Consider the following 19,211-nt stretch of genomic DNA (forward strand, 5'->3'; position numbering starts at 1 on the left):
ATTACAATGATGTCAACACAGTGGAATGTGATTGTGATTATATGCTTCAAAAGATAATGTCCCTGATTCATCAGTGCATTAGATTTACACTGATGTGATAATCAGCGATAAATTATACTTACACCTTGGATAAGTGTTATGTTCTTTCCAGAACATTGGCAAAGTATGCTAGTTTCGGATGTATGGAGTATACATTGGAATGGGACCGATATTGATCTTGGTAAAGATATTGTAATCTTACCGTTGTATCTTTCTAAGTCAATATCACTAGTTGATCTTAGATCAAAAGATCTTAATCCTGACATGCTTAGGTTCAATCTCAGAAGTGCTATTCATGTTCTTTGATTTGTTAGTTAAGCCTACTTTTTGGTCAGGGTGATGCGTACATTTTAGGAACATGATAGTACAATTGAGTGGGAGCGCTAAACATAGATACGGAATCTATAGCTTCTATCTGGACATCGAAGTGAAACGATAATTTCCTTCGAGCTTGGCTTAATAGAGAGAAATGGAAGAGCTCTTGTTTCAGTGATTATATTAGTTCACAGAAATATCATTTATAGGAAGCTAAGTGTTTTAAGGATAAAATACATTGAGGGGTGAAACGGTAAATTCATCCCTACTTGGTGTAAATAAGCTATAGAGGATCTTTGATTATTGGGATTAGAACGATGGTTAAATGTTTGTAGCGTATCTATATCGTGGAACATATAGAGCGTTCTATATGACCAAGAGTGCAATTCCAAGTTCTATGGTGGATGCAATAAGGAATTAATAAGTTAGGGAATTTACTTGGTAAATTCTAGATCTGCTTATTGGAAGCTCAGTTGTATAGGCCCATGGTCCCCATACTAGTTGAGACCATCCTGCGTGTAAGACTCAGTTAATTGATTTTAACTAATCAATTACAATTCTAAAATTAGACTATGTCTAGTTTAAGAATTTTCACTAAGCAATGGCTTAATTGTGAAGAAAAGGGATTCTAAGGTTTATTTATTAATTAAGAGACTTTATTAAGTCTAATTAATTAATATATGAAATGGTAATTTTATTTGATAATTAATTTTAATTATTAAATAAATAGTTTTGGCATTTAAGTGGTTGAATTGGAAAAATGATGTTTTTGAGAAATTGTTGAAAAATAGAAAAATTCCAAAGTGGGGCCCACATCCTATGGTCAGCCACTTTGAGGGAAATTTACCATTTAATTTTTTCAATATTTTAATGCTTAGTAATTCTAACCTAAACCTAGGTGGTTGCCTATAAATAGATAGTAATGACACACATCAAAAGATAATGAAATTCAAGCCTTCAGTCAAATTTTCTAAGCCATCACTTCTCTCTATTTTCGAACCACTCCTCTCTCCTTCTCTCTTTATATTTTCATACCCTATAGTGATAGAGTGAGTGCCCACACACATCAAGTGGTACTCAATCATAGTGTGTAAGGCTGTGAAGAATCCAGTTTCAAGAGAAGGAGATTCGGACTCAGATCTTGGTGATACTCTGCTACAGACAAGATACAAGGGTTAGAGATCTGAGTGGAAGGAGACATTATTATTCCGCTGTGTTATAGTGAGATTTGTCTCACCTAGAAACTCGAGACCAGACTCCTGTTTGGAGGACACGTGTACTCAATTTTCTCAAGAAAAGCTGAGATGTCAGTGAGAGACTCCTCGAGTTTAAACCTCGCCTGAGCTAGAATCAGCGAGATGATGCGAATATGACCAAGTCTAATCGCATTCGTGTGACTCGCATTATGTAGGACCAAGGAACGGATTTAACTCGTATGTACCAGGATATGTCCGAGTATCCTCTCGATCCTCCTGCGAAAACTTAGAGATCGAGTCTCTATGATGCGAGCTGGTCTTAACGACCCGACAGCCTTGATAAACCAATATAGACTCGCATGTGTAGGTTCTATCAGCTCGTTATCCGATGTCCATTAATGCGACTATACAAGAACGCAGGCATCCTAGACTTAATTAAATGTTAGGTCTATCTTGAGCCCGCGAGCTTACACTAGAATATGAACAGTCAACTCGCATATTAGAAGACGCATACGTTGCTGTATTTAGTGAATAGAAACTGTTATTCATTTATTGATGTTTACGTTTTTAGTTTAATTACTGTAAATCAATATACAAACGGATTGACAATGAATGCAATTCTTGTGTAAATAATTGGACACTTGCTTTGTATATAAATGAGTGATCCACCATGAAATGACACCTACGAAACTCTTGCAACAGTGGACTAGCAGACCGTGATCTGACTGAACCACTATATTCCTTTGTTTTCTTGATATTTCCAGTTTTTGTCAAGCATTTACATTCCCAGTTCGAGTACTCGCCGTTCTAGGTTGAATACTCGCAATTGTTCATCGTATTTTTTCTCCTTATTATTATTATTCATTTTTGGTGTTGCAAAATTTGCTCGACAACATTTGGCGCCGTCTGTGGGAAACAGAAGAAGTACATTCTTGCTAATACAGAAAGAAAATCATAATGGTTGGAAACCAAGTAAACGGAGGTTTTAACAATGAATCCATCAACATCAGAATGATGAACGTTCCGTTGTCAGGAGGTAGAGCACCACTAGTGGATGTCATCAATGGCGGAGTAGGTCGAGGTAATGCCAGACCTCTCAACCTATTCCCTGAAACTACTGGCCTTCAAGCTGGGGAAACGTCTACACCAACAGCAACAATGGGGAACTTTCCACCCTTCACTCCGGTGGCAGTGTCTGAAGGTATCGTCCAACTGACCACCGATCAGTATACCGCAATCTAGGACCAGCTGCGCGCCCTGCAAGCTGAGGTGGATGGACAGAACAGGGCCCGACGTCCTCCTCGAGCACCCACTGCTCGCACAAAAAACCCTCAGGTAACTAACTCTAGACGTCGTAGTAACCGTACTTGCAGGGAATGGAGGACCAACCTAGAAGGACTCGACTTGAATCAACCAACCTCGAGGGACCAATCTGCGAGGTATCCCAACCAGGAGGCACAAACCAAGGAAGACCCCGAACGATGCAATCCTCGTAGCAGACCTTTGCGAGACAATGACGTAGAATCCGCCTCCTCATCCTCGCATGGCTGCACACCCAGTAGGTACACTAGGTCCGGTTCTGTGGAGACACCGCAGGGAGGAAGATATTAGGTTCACAGGGGTGATCTATATGATCACCTTAACGTTGTTTTTAGGGCACGCTCCCACGCACCTCGTGACGTGGAAAAGCCCCGTGATCCCCAAATGGACGATCGGGGTGTAAATACTCGCACCAACCAGCCTAACGCACCAGCTGCGACCACTGGGGTTAATATCCCAGCAAACCACGCTGTAATAGCAACAACACCTGCAGCAGCACCAATCACTGCTCCCTTAGCTGGAGTATTGATCAAAGCATGCTTTTGCAGGCTTTGAAAATGCTCGAACAGCAGAGAAAGCCCATATACAAGCTGCATGGGACCTCTCCTTTTACTGCAGAAGTACGACAAGCTCGACTCCCCAAGGGATTCTGATTACCTGAATCCCTAAAATACAAAGGTACCTCTAATCCCATTGATTATTTAGAGAAACTCAATACTATTATGGAAGTGGATCAGGTACCTCAGCTCGCAAAATGTCGCATTCTTGTGGCAACATTGGAAGAGAACGCCCACGATTAGTTCAGCCAATTGCCCGAGGCTTCTATCTCGACATGGGAGACCTTTGTCGACCTGTTCCTCACGCATTTCCAAGCCACGATGACCTATAGGCCGCCCTATACCACTCTGGCTAACATCAAACACGAACCTGGTGAGTCTTTACAAGACTATTTTAAGCGTTTTAATGCTGAAGTAAAAAAAGTTGATAAGGCTCCCGAGTCTTCGCTAGTATGTATGTTAATAACAAGTGTCCTGCCAAGAACCAATTTCTGGAAGGAGTTGCAAGCTTGAAGACCAGAATCACTGGTCGAGTTCTATGCCATGGCAAAACCGCATAAGAGGATTGAGAATTCTCTAGCGGAGTTGGAGAAAGGCAAAGATAAGCGTAAATCGCCAGTGTCGCGATCACAATCCCGCAGTCCCCGAGGGAAGAATTCCAGAGGACGAAGCCCAAGAAGACGAAGTCCACAGAGACAGCGAAGTCCGAAATTGGCAAAATCCCCTCCAAAGAAGGAATCTTCCCCAAGAAGAAAAGGTGGACCACGCTTCGTGAACTATACCGAGCTCGCAGTACCTCGAGACCATATCTACGCCATCGAAGAGAAGAATGGGGTCTTCAAGAAGCCTCCCGCGATCAGGGGAAACCGCGACAAGAGAGAGCCTAAAAAATTTAGTAAGTACCATAAAGATATTGGTCGCACTACTTTGGAGTGTTGGTTTTTGCAGGACGAGATTGAAGAGCTGATCAGGAGAGGAAAATTCTGAAAATACAAAAACAATGAGGAAAGTCATCCCCAAGCGGATGACAAAGAAGAAAACCAGAATGCGAGTGGTTCGAGAACTCCTCGCAACATCCTGACCATCATAGGCGGACCCCATATCACAGGTGACTCCAGAAAGTCACAGGAGCGATATGCAAGAGAAGCCAAAGAAAAACCACTCACCAATGTGAACAACCTGAGCGAGCGACCGGAGAAGTTGTTCAAGAGAGAGTGCGACGACATCACATTCATGGAAGGTGATGCGAGATGGGTCCACCACCCACATTCTGACACATTGGTCATCGTTGCCAATATTGGCAGAGATAACGTCCAGCGTATACTCGTGGACAACGGAAGTTCTGTGAATCTCTTGAACTTCCAAGCCTTCAAACAGATGGGGTTGCATGAGAAGGATCTGCGACCTGGAACGTCGAGTATATACGGTTTTACTGGCAACATCATTGCATAGAAAGGGATGATCAAGCTCCCTATCACCTTGGGAACTGCCCCTGTAGTAGCCAAGTCAATGGCTGACTTTGCAGTAATCGACCAATACTCAGCATACAATGCTGTGATCGGTCGGCCAATTCTAAAAGAGATGAAGATCGTGACGTCAATCTATCATCTCACGATGAAGTTCCCTACTCCCGATGGAATAGGTTTTGTGCGAGGAATCCAATCAGACTCGCGAGAATGCTACAACACAGCGGTCAAACTCGCAAAAAAGAAGTCAGTCAATGTCATCTATCTGCTAGAGGCACTACCTCCTCGTCAGGAGGTCTTCAGAATAGAAGAAGGGCCTCATAAAGACGAACCAGATTTGGATCCGAGGATCCTCGATTATGCCGCAACCGCCCAAGCCGCGAAAGACACCATTGAGGTACCTATCGATCCAGTAGATAATAATAAAGTTTTGAAAGTTGGCCCTAAACTAACTTTTCAGCAGTGAAAAAAACTAATGACATTTCTCAAACAAAACCTTGATGTTTTTGCCTGGAAACATTCAGATATGGTCGGAATATCTCCGCAGGTCATGTGTCATCGATTGAACATTGACCCCAAAGTGCAAGGTGTCCGACAGAAGCACCGCAAAATGGACCCCGCGAGGTACCAAGCGCTGAAGGAAGAAGTCGACCGCCTCTTGGCATGCGACTTCATATGGGAGTCGTTCTACCCATACTGGTTAGCAAATCCCGTACTCGTGCCCAAGCCTAATGGCTCATGGCGCACATGCGTTGATTTCACTGATTTAAATAAAGCTTGTCCCAAAGACAGCTTCCCACTTCCTAGCATTGACCAACTTGTTGATGCCACTGCAGGTCATGAGCTTCTCAGCTTCATGGATTCATACTCGGGATATAATCAAATCCCGATGTATGAACCAGATCAGGAACATACCTCGTTCATTACAGATCGAGGTTTGTATTGTTATAAGGTAATGCCCTTTGGTTTGATAAACGCAGATGCGACATATTAGAGGCTAGTAAATATGATGTTCGCAGATTTGATTGTAGACACCATGGAAGTGTATGTTGACGATATGCTCGTACAATCTCAACATGCAGAAGACCATGTCAACCATTTACAAGCAATGTTTGAAATACTTCGACGATATAAAATGCGACTAAATCCTCTTAAGTGTGTCTTTGGAGTCGGTTCAGGGAAATTTCTCGGGTTTATGGTTAATCAGCGAGGAATAGAGGAAAACCCTAGGAAGATCAAAGCATTAGTAGAAATGCAATCACCGACTAAGCCAAAAAAAGTCCAAAGTCTCACAGGTAAAGTCGCCGCTCTAAATCGTTTTATATCACGATCCTCTAATAAATGCAAAGAGTTTTTTCAGATTTTAAAAGGAAACAAGAAGTTCCAATGGACCGAGAAATGCGAAGAAGCTTTTCAAGCATTAAAAATGCATTTGGGGCAGCCCCCAATCCTGTCAAAACCCATATCCGGCGAAGTCTTATCCGTTTACCTGGCGGTGTCAGAATATGCGATTAGCTCAGTGCTAATCCGCGAAGACCAAGGTCGACAATACCCAGTGTACTATGTCAGTAAACGTTTGTTAGATGCTGAGACTCGTTATCCTCAAATGGAAAAACTAGCATTTGCCCTGGTAATATTGTCAAGAAAACTGCGACCTTATTTTCAGGCCCATAGCATTGAGGTTTTAACAAACTACCCTTTGAGGCAAGTCTTAGCAAAGCCAGAGCCATCGGGAAGATTGTTGAAATGCTCAGTAGAGCTAAGCCAGTTCGACATCAGGTACAAACCGAGATTTGCGATCAAGGGGCAGGCCTTGGCAGATTTCATTCTTGAGTTCCCAAGTACTGAAGTGGCACTCGTAGAAGAAAAAATTGACACTACTGTACTGAATGGAGAAGGATGGACGTTGTACGTCGATGGGGCTTCTAATAGCGAAGGTTTCGGTGGTGGAATCATACTTATCAGTCCTAACAATTTTAAGGTACACACTGCTTTACGTTTTGAGTTTTCTGCATCTAACAATGAAGCCGAGTAGGAGTTTTTGATCGCAGGATTAAAGCTCGCTCTCGAAATGAAGATAGAATACTTACAGGCTTTTAGCGACTCCCAAATCATCGTATGCCAGGTAAACGGAGAATATCTGGCCAGAGGCTGGCGTTTGGCTAAGTACCTCGCCATAGTATGTGAGTTGTTGCAAAAATTCAAGAAAGTAGTCGTATCTCGAGTACTGCGTGCTCATAACTCACACGCAGACGCATTGGCCCGCTTGGCCTCAACTAGAGAAGCTGAATTGCTGGATGTGATTCCTGTTGACGTGTTGGCTCACCCGACGGTGAGTCGGGAAGAAGTGATGGAAATAGATGTTGCCATAAAAGTTACTTGGATGACTCCAATAATCGCCTACCTGGAAAAGGGTATCTTGCCCGATGACAAAATAGAAGCGAGAAAACTGCGACAGCGGGCTGCCCGATATGTCATCTATGATGGAAGATTATATCGCAGAAGCTTCAGTCAGCCGCTACTTAAATGCATTGACGGGGAGGATTGCGACTATATACTCCGCGAGGTACATGGGGGTATCTGCGGGAATCACACTATTGGTAATTCTCTTGCCTTAAAAATCATGCGGCAAGGGTATTACTGGCCTACCCTGCGGCAAGACGCTTTCAACTTCACAAAGAAATGCGACAAGTGTCAGCGAATAGCCACGTATGTCCACCAACCTCCGAGTCACTTGCATTCTATCACGAGCCCTTGGCCCTTTGCGGTCTGGGGCATCGACCTGATAGGAGAATTACCAAAAGGAAAGGGTGGAGTCAAATACGTTGTAGTCGCGGTCGACTACTTTACAAAATGGGCCGAAGCAAAAGCACTAGCAACCATCACAGCAGCTAAACTGCACGAGTTTGTCTATAACTCCATAATCTGTCGATTTGGCATCCTTTACAAGCTCATTTCAGATAACGGAAAGCAATTTGATTGTAAGGAGATGCGACAGTTGTGCGATGAGTTAGGGATTAAAAGGCATTCTCAGCAGTCGCCTACCCGCAGAGTAACGGGCAAACTGAAGCAGTCAACAAGATAATCAAACACACCATCGAAGGAAAACTTGAAGAGCGTAAGGGGGTATGGCCAGAAGAGCTTCCACAAGTTTTATGGTCATACAATACGACCCCCCGATCCACGACTGGTAAGACTCCTTTCTCGCTCTCCTATGGATGCGAGGCCATGATACCAGTCGAGGTTGGGGCAGGTTCCCTACGAAGAGATGTTCTTAACATTGCACAAAACGATGAGAAACAGCCGCTTCACCTCGACCTTCTGGAAGAAAAGCGCGATCAGGCTCACCTGAAAAATGCGGCTTATCAGCAGCGAACCGTACGGTATTTCAACTCCGAGGTCACGGAGAGAGTTCTGTGAGTAGGAGATTTGGTTCTTCAAAAAGTAATGCCAAACACGAAAAACCCAGCACATGGGGTCTTCGGAGACAATTGGGAAGGACCATATCTCATCGCAGAAAAAATTGGTAACGCAACATACCGACTCGCAGAACTCTATGGTACTATAATCCAAAGAGCCTAGAATGGCGAAAGCTTAAAATTTTATTATCAATAGTACGCGCATTGTATCGTTTGTACTCGCTGTGTATTTATATTTAGTCAATTTATCTGCTTAAATATTCTAAGTATAGGGGGTATATAACCCACTCACTTTGTACTATTGATTAATCTATTTCTTAAAGAAGTATGAAGTTTTTTCGAAGTTTTGAAATTTTTTTGAAGTTTTGAAAAATTTTCTGCAGTTTTGAAAATTTTCTACTTTAATATTTATTACACCAAGCTATAATTAAACCGCAATCAAAATGATAAATAAACAGAAAAACGCGAGTACCCGTGTACTGCGAAGATGTCATAACATAAATAAAGATCCCCGAAGGGATGTCGATTTGTTCAAAAGAAAAATAAGCATAAATTTGTCTAAGTACAAATTGTGAGTACCCTTGTACCGCTTAAAAAAGTATGGCAAAAGTAATAAAGTAAAAGCTAAGCATTGGGAGCAATGGGGGCAGTTGGAGTGGTAGACTTATCAGCGACTTTGTTGACAGCCTCGTCCAGGACTTCCTCAGTGTCGGCAGCATCAGCATCCTCGGGGAAAAGATTTCCTCCACCTCCCTGAGTCTGCGTGGGTGACATGGCTCGAAAAGCCTCAGCCATCTCAACTGCCTCCGCCCCAAGGATTGAGAAGTCGAAGTCTGGAATCTTGGAAAGAGTTGTGTAGATGTAATCAGAGACCGGTTGGTCGTACTGCTTCTTTCCATTCTCCTTCTCGACCTCTAAGTTGCGAGACACCTCCTCAATCTTCACCTTGGAGTTCTTGGCTTCGAGTTCGACTTTTTTACGAAATTCCTCGTGCTCCTTGTCCTTGTCAGCCGCTTCCTGTTTCAGCTTCTTGACGCTCTCCTGAAGCTGAGCATTCTGCCTCTTTAACAGTTCAGCTTCCTTAGAGCCAGCAGCAAAGGCTTTCATGAACATGGTCATAGATTGCGAAGCCAACTCTACAGAACGTGGAATAAGCTCCTCAGAAGGAGTCCTCTCCACCTTGGACATGAACTCCTCGCCCATAAACTTTTCCTGCAGAACTAGGAAGTCGGGAGTTCGGACAGCTAGATCAATCACGACTTTCTTCCCCTTGTCCTGCGTAGCCTTAGTTGGCTTCTTAGAGGAGTCCACGACAATGATATCCACAACATCGCTCTTTCTCTTCTGGGAACGATAGGAGATGTCGTCGCTGTTCCAGTCTTTGGCTTGCAGTTGAGGACCGGTGCGGACTTCAGGAAAGTCATCTCTACGAGGACAAGAAAAGATAAGTACAAATAATGATAAGTTTTAATGCACTAGTTTATACATGTGATATGTTACCTGATGTTGGCCGAGAAGTCTGCTTGGAAAGGCGTTTGTCTATCCGCTCTTTTTGCTTCTCAGACGGCTCCTTGTACACTGGCTCCCTTTGAAGGCTCGCGTTCTCTGGAATTAGCTTGTGTTCCCGCAGCTTTAAGGTCGTGCATAGAAGTCGCCAGTCACGATCTTGAACAGGGAGGCTTCTGAGAATTTCAGCAGTTTCTCTGCGAGTCGCGTCTAGTGCAAGTCGAGCCGGTCTATCTGCGAAAATAAGGAAGAACAGGTTAACTCAAAGTCACAAGGTAACTTGAAAATTGATTAAGTGAAGAAATATGCGACGTACTAGGTCGACGATTAAAGTCAGTCCTAATTCCTGGGACCTTAAAAACATAAAACCATTTAGATTTCTAATCCCCCATATTGGAAACCATGCCTTCCACCCCGTTGATTTCAGAAGTGGCCCACTTGCTGAAACATTAGAAGCCATTGTGGAGACCCACGTTCTTTATGTCATAAAAATAGCTAAACTCCTCCATTGAAGGCTCCCTATGCACATACTCCATATACATCGCATAAAAGCCTAAAGCTATGCGATAGCTATTTGGAGTTAGTTGAAAAGAAGATACATCATACCGCTTCAGAATAGCAGAGATGAATGGATGAAAAGGGATTGATACTCCACATCGAAGAATGGGGATAGAAACTACCACATCCTCTATGGGTATGATCGCAAGGTTAGTAAAGGAAAGGTGCGCTCTCTGGGTAGGACGAGGACGCAAGGAGGCAAGTCGCAGCAAATTTAATCTCGTAAAGGTGGTGAGGTCAGATTTGGTGACTCGCGAAACCAAGTCCTCGCATGAGAAGGGCTCATCCAATTGAGTATTATCCACTGAACCGGTCCCACTTCCCTCAGCGTCCTCTTCCTCATCTGACTCGCAGTTTGGAGCCATCCAATCTTCGTCCATCTCCTCGACTTCGACATCAGGAGCATGCCTGGAGTGAATAAGGTGTTCACGAGCTGACACCGTAGACTCGCTGTCTCGAATCTCGATAGTTCCTGGTTCAGCGAGCTCCTGCATCATCCTCTCGATGTCTGCAGAGGACAGCGGGCCCAACTTCGTGTCTCCGGCAGTAGGGATCTCCTCTTTTGAGATAGAAGTTGGGATGAAGCTATCCTCCTGATGGTCTTGGTCGCCATCGAATGCATCGCCTCCAGAGCCAAGCATTTTACTGTCCGACAGATCGCTCATCTAAAAGATAGAAGATCTTTTTAGTGTGGTGAATGTGCAAAAATAATATAAGTGACCTCACCCGCATACAAAATTCAAAATCTCCTTAGAAGACTGATTTGGATTCTCGCGAAAAGCCAATTAGCCCACTAAAGCACAAAATCGCAGGTGTGCGAATAGAAGAATCTCCCAAAAAACGGCTGGGTGTATCCCAGTAACCCAAGGGGCATGCGTTTTCGAGCATGACCCTGAAGTGACTGGGAAACACCCACCGTTTCGAAGAATCTAACCAACCACAACCTGCGAGTTTGGCACGCATATCCGACTAGCGATGTACCTCAAAAAATGGCTGGGTGTATCCCAGTGACCGAAGGGGCATGCGTTTTGTAGCATGACCCTAAAGTTACTGGGAAACACCCACCGTTTTGAGCAAATCTGCTAGTCGAAGAATACACTTATATTGGAACAGGAAACACTGGCGTATGTCGCAAATGGCTGGGCGTATTGCAGTACCTCAAGGAACATAAGATCGCACGTGTGAGCATTGGAATACGGCGACACGCCCACCATTTGAAAGACTTAACCAATGTTCCCACAACAAAATATACAAAGAATATAAAGCCCTATGTTCTAAAACAGCGACTAGGAATGATAAAGTCTCTGTAAAACCTAAAGGAAGCAGGTATGCGAGTATTCGAAGTGTTCATCCGAATACCCGCGTGTATTCAAGAAATAAGCAAATAAGAAAGGTGCGACTATTCAAAATTTTCTTCCTAAAGTTCACGGTTATACAAATTTCAGGTCTATTTTTCTAAGATTATCCAGTTCTACACAGAAAAATACAACCCTATGTATATTCCCTACGGACATACATGTTCGAACCTCCCAAAATGTCACAAAAACCCAAAAAAGCAATTTTCATCTTTTCAAAAAAACCAAGTACACAAGTGGATTAGAAATTGACCTTTAGCTTTTTTGATTGCTCCCTGTAAATTGGTTTCGGTCTCTTCTGAAGTCTTAGAGAGACGGGAAGAAAAGTAAATCTGGGTGGAGAATGGATGAGGATTTCTACAAATTTCAAAGAAAAAGGGGAAGAGGAAGTTAAGAATGAGAGGGAAAATGAGAAAGTTATTTTGTATCAGAGGGCTTAAATACTCATATCCCTCATAAATTGGGATTATGACACGTGGCAGCAGGAATGTCTAAGGTCATCCTATCCAACGGTCAGCCATGGGCACGCCTACACGAAAACCGAAGAGTTTCGTGACGTGGCACCATAAATAAGATAAAACGAAATAATTACAGTCGTCATTTTTCGAAACCCTGGATGGGACAACCAAAGGTCACCTCTTTGTGACAACCTTTCACCTGTCTCTCGCATATAGTTTCCCTCATGACCGAATCTGTCATGTCGTGAAACTAGGGGCATGTGTTATAGTGAGATTTCTCTCACCTAGAAACTCAAAACTAGACTCCTGCTTGGAGGACACGTGTACTCAATTTTCCCAAGAAAAGCTGAGATGTCAATGAGAGACTCCTCGAGTTTAAACCTCGCCTGAGCTAGAATCAGCAAGATGATGCGAATATGACCAAGTCTAATCGCATTCGTGTGACTCGCATTATGTAGGACCAAGGAACGGATTTAACTCGCATGTACCAGGATATGTGCGAGTATCCTCTCGATCCTCCTGCGAAAGCTTAGAGATCGAGTCTCTATGATGCGAGCTGGTCTCAACGACCCGACAGCCTTGATAAACCAATATAGACTCGCATGTCTAGGTTCTATCAGCTCGTTATCCGATGTCCATAAATGCGACTATACAAGAACGCAGGCATCCTAGACTTAATTAAATGTTAGGTCTATCTTGAGCCTGGGAGCTTACACTAGAATATGAACAGTCAACTCGCATATTAGAAGACGCATACGTTGCTGTATTTAGTAAATGGAAATTGTTATTCATTTATTGATGTTTACGTTTTTAGTTTAATTATTGTAAATCAATATACAAATGGATTGACAATGAATGCAATCCTTGTGTAACTAATTGGACACTTGCTTTGTATATAAAGGAGTGATCCACCATGAAATGACACCTACGAAACTCTTGCAACAGTGGACTAAGCAGACCGTGATCTGACTGAACCACTATATTCCTTTGTCTTCTTGATATTTCTAGTTTTTGCCAAGCATTTACGTTCCCAGTTCGAGTATTCCCCGTTCTAGGTTGAATACTCGCAATCGTTCATCATATTTTTTCTCCTTATTATTATTATTATTATTATTCATTTTTGGTGTTGCGAAATTTGCTCGACAACACGCTGCACCCACTGTAAGGTTTCTGAAACTTTATATGTGTTTATTTACATTGTTTTAGCGATTCATATTTAGGATGTTAAATAACATATGTGGTAGTAAATCTAGTTCCCAGTAAAATAAATTCCAACAAGAAGTATGTTCATATTTATTCAGTGTATACTAAATTAAATGAGACTCGAGAATATTTACCTCGCCAATGAAAACCGGGCTGCATTTTGCAGAATGCTGGAGTAATGCTGAACTGATGCTGTAATACCTAGAACAAAAAACCTGACTAGAAGGAATTAGCTATTCAAGCCATTTTTACCATATTACATTTTTTATCTTGCAAGCAATTTTTCTAGCAGCAGTTTTAATTTTAGCAAGTTTAATTCATGTCATTTTTAATTTTGAATCATTACTCAACCATTTGCATGTTATTTCCTTTTACTTTAAGTTGAAATTAGTTGGTTGTACATCAAACTTTGTTTGCAATCCCTGTGGAGACGATCTTACTTATCACTTTATTACTTGTTTGACTGTGTATACTTGCGTATATATAATTTTCACAACAGACCTACACGGATGACATCAATCGTCAGATATCTATAATAGCTGCTCGGTTAAGGTCTTTACAACCAAGGCTGGAGTTGAAAAGTCCCTATCCATACAGACATCTGTACAGATGTCCGTACAGGGACTTGGGGGAAAATTCAATGACTGGACAAATCTTCCTTGCACAGGATGTCAATTGTCAGGGGTTCTAAAACAGTTAAGCAGGACCGAACAAGGGAGAAATGGCTAGCCAGGGAACCCTAGTCGAACCAAACCCTGGCCGGCCAATGAACTTCTGTGTGCCGACAATGGCCCTAAAATAGGGTTGGCCTACCAGCATGTGGAAATAAGCCTCAAATAGAGGCTGGATGGATGGTGGGGTTCACAAGCTAAAATTCAGTTACGAGACAGCCTTAACTGACCGTGGAAATAGGGGATCATCTCCAAGCTAATATCTACCTATCCTTTAGGGATATTAATGATCTTTTTTTGCAATTTAAATATAAGATAGAAAAGCGATTTTCCCTATTTCGAGGAGATATTTATCCATTTTGAATAATGATCTTTTGTAAGCCTTGAATTATATAAAGGGCATTAGGGAAGGTGAAAAATGATTAAAACTCTAAGGGCTCGTTTGGTACGACGTATTGTATTGTGTTAGATTGTGTTGTATTGTATTGTATTAGTATTATTTAGTACAATATAATATTTGGTATTGACTTGTATTAATTGATTGTGTAAAGTTATAATATATTTTTAATACACTCTATCCCAACACCAACTACGGGTCTGAGTTCTGGGTCCGAGTCCCGGGTCTCAGGTCTGAGTCGGAGACTGGTGTTGACCCCAAATCTTTTGTAAATATTATAATACAAGCTAATACGTACCATTTATTATGTATTAAATAATACAACATACATTGTATTAAAAAATTTAGTCGTAATAATTAATACAATACATTGTTTTATCCAAACATAGTGTTATTTATTATTTAATACAATACGACCCTTATATGACGTACCAAACGAGAACTAAGTTATTTAAGCCCTACGCCTTGAGCTTCTCTCTCTCACGCCTCCTCACTTTTTTCATTAGACAATTAGCCTATTTTCCTCATTAAATCTCACTTGTTCTAAATATGTAATACTCAGTTCTCACTAATGTACTATTCAAGAGAGTCATAGCTAGAAATTACAAGGTTTAAGTCTGTAATCTGCGTAATATTATCTCCAGAATAAATACAACAAAAAGGGGAGTAGGTCATTACCGGCTAAATAAGGGAGTCGAACCTCTATAAATTATTGTGTTACTTTTATTATTTGCTATTATAATTTACACGTGGTAATTATTGATAACAAAGAAAGCTCCGCTGTCAATTGACCAAATTTTAGGTCAACAATTATTGTCAACTTTAAATTTAACCAACTAACAGTGGAGCCTTATTAATTGTTGATTATGATCACGTGTATAGAAGAATAATAAATAGTAAAAATAGCACACAAATTTATGAAAGTTCGGCCCCCTTGATGAACAGGAAATGACTTACTCCTCTTTTAATTGTATTCGCTCTTGAGATAATACCAGCAAATCACAAGTTAAAATCTTAAGATAATAACTTGCTAACAGTTCAATAGTTTGGAAGGTTTTACTACCAAAATTTGAACTTGAAAGGTCAAGTGTAAGTTAAACGATAGTTGAGAAAGTTTAGCCGCTAAAAACTCAAATTTTATTGTCAAACTACTGCACAAATATAAACTGAAAAATATCCACCTAAAAATCCCTTCTCTGTTTTTGTTTTTTTGTTTTTGTTTTTTTTGTTTTAGCAATTCACAAACATAATTTACACAAATGCTACATGCATTAAAAACAGTCCAACCAAAATTTTTAAAATGGCTGAAAATGGGAAGGATGAGCAAGGCAAGTGAATCAGATTTCCTTCTTGGATCCATCATCGAGAGGGTCACGAAGCGTTCCGAACATCCAATCCATCCACACGGTATAGTGGCCGTAGTTATGTCGATACGTTGTGTGGTGAATGGTGTGGAAGCCAGCACCCATAATAGGCCACAACTTCCCATGGATGCAGTCGTGAATGTTTGCTGTCCATATAGCCTCAATAAACAACAAACCTAAGTGCGTAGTCAACTGTACTGGTACTATAAAAAGTGCTATCACATGTGGTACAGCCTGTAGTATCCCATCCAATGGGTGGAAAGCCAAACCTGAAATATTTGTCATGAGAATGTTTAGATGTTTGACAAAATTTATATATTTAAAATACTATAAGAACAAAATATGCCTCTACTATGCATACCAGGTCATTACACAATGAATTTACACACATAATGAGTGGCACAATAATTGAGAATAGAAGTGAATTAAACTTTATTTCCAAATCAATAGTTAGTATATTAACTTTTTAACCGCTGACCAGATTCATGGAATTCATCAAAAAAAAATTAATCCATGGTGTTGTCAAGTCATAATTAGAAAGAAGGCAACCCACTATGCATAATTGCGCTTTGGAATGAAATCGGATTAAGGTAAAAAGTACCCAATAACAATCAGATGCTGTTTACAAATGAGAATTAAACCTAAAAGTTTAATGGAAAGGACATTGTAGAAATGGGTTCAAATAGAAGTCAGTGAAGTGCGCAGAGTAGAAGTAACAGTAGAAACATAAGAATGTATTCATTTATGTCAAGATTTTACAAATATGGGTCGAAATGGAATTATGGAAGATAACAAGATTGATTAGAACAAAAGTGACCGTAGAAACTAGAAACATATAAATATATTGATGCATGTGCGGATATGGACAAGCAAAAGTACTTTTAATGTTTGCTGTAAAATAAGAAAAGAACTAATAAAATATTAACATCATACAACCAAAATTGGCAATATCTAACGCAGAGAAATTTGCTGTGTGCTACCAAAGATAACATGTATTTGACACTGGTTAATGTCCAAACAGAAAATCAATAAAAGTATAAATCTCCTACATGCCTTATAATGGCAGAAGGAAGAACCAACATTGCAGCTGAGAAATATTCTTCTCATGCTCATAGAAGAGTCATCCAATATGCAACTTCATCGAGTGTAGAAGTTTAACAGAAACAATCAATCTTATTTTGCATTTGAAATAGCGCACACACACACACATTCACATACGTACAGTATGTCTGTAAGTATGCATGAAAAATTTTGTTTTAGGGGAAGAAGGCGTTCAAATTGAAATTAGCAATTATTGTACAGAATGAGCACTTAGAAACATATATACATATATATAGATACAGACAAAGCGCTCTTCTGTGTTAACTGTCTATGTTAAATCAATACTCTTATAACTTACATTGTAAAGACATTTTGACGCCTTCTAGGTGTTAACACACATTATGGTTACTAGCAAAAATAATTGAAACACCGTAATGCTAAACTCATATAAATAAAATAAAACTAAAATGTAAGACAGATGTTTAATCCATATAAGGGATATTTTTAACTCAACATGTAGTATGAATTTCATCAAGAACAGATTGATAACTTACCAGCAAATGGAGACAGAGTATTCTGCTTGTTGTATATGTGATGGGTAGCATGAAGATATTTGTAGAGGGGTTTTATGTCGTGCAATTCTCTGTGCATCCAATAAATTCCAAACTCCACAATTACAAGATAAGCTGCTAAATAAATGAAGTATCCAAGCCAACCGATGTCATTTATTCTCGAGAAACACCTAGTCCAGCCATTTTCAATCATGTACTCTGAAATGGATGGAAGAGCACAATACCATGGCATGGCCTTCATGGCCACATATATTTGCAAGAGCATGGCCTTGTTCGAGGGAATGGCATCTGCATTGAGAATGTTATGGAACTCAACACCTTCAGGTTGAAAATTCTTGTCATTTGTTCTTAACTAATGAACATACATTACAAAACAAAGCAAGCAACGTTGCAAATTAAATGAACAATTTCCATCCCCAAGGTAACAAAGAAATTGCTGCATTTAAGTGACTGTTCAGAGACTTATTCATGCAAGTGAATACCAGAAACAAAGTACAAGAACACTTAATTTATCTTACCTACTGAGAAATTTGCAGGCGTCCCAACATGTCATGACATTCCTGAGATTAAGTTCTACACTTAAAATTGCTGGTAGTGTTACACTAGACACTATGATGTAATAAATCAAGAGAACCCCAGGATTACCAAGTGCATAATAGAATTTCCCAAACATATTTTGTTTCTTTTATTATTTTATTTTATTTTTTTGGCAAGAAGATATTTTGTTTCTTAGAACTTAAAACACATTTCACATTCAGTCAACGAAAATAGACCAGTCCCATCTTTGAAGTGGTGTCCAGGACCAATCTCATCCTTTATAAGATTACAGAGACTTTTAAATACTAAACCAAATTTAGCATGATTATTTCTCAAGTCAGAACACGGTTCAAAAACAAGGAAATTAGTATGTCAAATCAGTCTCCGGAACAAGTAGAAAAATTAAAGTAGACAGCACAATCATTCAATAAGAATTTCTGACACATTAACTGCAGTGTCAAATTACAGATCCGTGATTGACCTTCAATCCGAAAAAAAGTAATAATAATAATAATAAAAAGTGGACGAAAATTATGATCGGTTGTAGTTAAAATTTTGAATATAGTTTTCGAGAGGGATGACAAATATGAAGACGAAGATATACCTCTGGGAAGGTAAACATTGCGCTTCAAGTAGTAAATGTAGAAGCACCAGAGGAATCCGGAAAGAAGGTAGAGAAGCACGCCTCCTATATAGTTACGAAGCCAAGACTGGAAGAAGTGGGGAAGAGGCTCCCAAACTCTGGCAGGGAGTAAGGTTCCGAGTACAATGTGATTGTAAAAGTTGCTCTCTTCCACGAACAGTTGCAGGTACTGCTCCGAATCCATCGGAATAAGGCTATCGGAGGGTCAAATCCGGCGAGAAAAGGGTGGGAGATGTGGTTTTGGTGTGTTGAATAAAGAAGAAGGAGGAGATGAGATAGTCAAAGGGAAACTGAAACGACAAACCAAGGGCTGTGAAGTGGTGTGAAAAAGGTAGCCTGGACCGCCAAGTGCATAGGGAAATATATACCTACGATACTAAAATATTGATGAAAAATGCAAGCCACTATGGGACCCGCCTGACTCATTTTGTTGGTGGGTCCCATGTGGGATTCACATGCTACTTCTGTATTTTTTTTAAAAAAATTGGATAGTGATCCACGTCCACGGCCTAACGGCCATACAAGTTGGCCACTAATCTTTTAAGAAAAAAAATCCATATTTTTGTAAATAATTATGATTATAACGTATATTTT

At 40.6% G+C, this 19,211-nt stretch overlaps 1 protein-coding gene across 1 annotated transcript; it reads right to left on the reverse strand.

Annotated features, from left to right (window-relative positions):
• Window positions 1-15,565: 15,565 nt before the first annotated feature.
• Window positions 15,566-18,966, reverse strand: LOC115721732 (delta(7)-sterol-C5(6)-desaturase). The gene is made up of 3 exons (XM_030650801.2): window positions 18,579-18,966; window positions 17,420-17,725; window positions 15,566-16,093 (listed from the first exon to the last, which is right to left on the reverse strand). The coding sequence occupies exons 1-3, from the start codon at window positions 18,799-18,801 to the stop codon at window positions 15,798-15,800; spliced, it is 825 nt and encodes a 274-aa protein (XP_030506661.1). The 5' UTR covers window positions 18,802-18,966; the 3' UTR covers window positions 15,566-15,797.
• Between the last annotated feature and the right edge of the window lie 245 nt (window positions 18,967-19,211).

This window comes from Cannabis sativa, chromosome 9, assembly GCF_029168945.1.
Source record: "Cannabis sativa cultivar Pink pepper isolate KNU-18-1 chromosome 9, ASM2916894v1, whole genome shotgun sequence".
Classification (NCBI taxonomy): Eukaryota; Viridiplantae; Streptophyta; class Magnoliopsida; order Rosales; family Cannabaceae; genus Cannabis; species Cannabis sativa.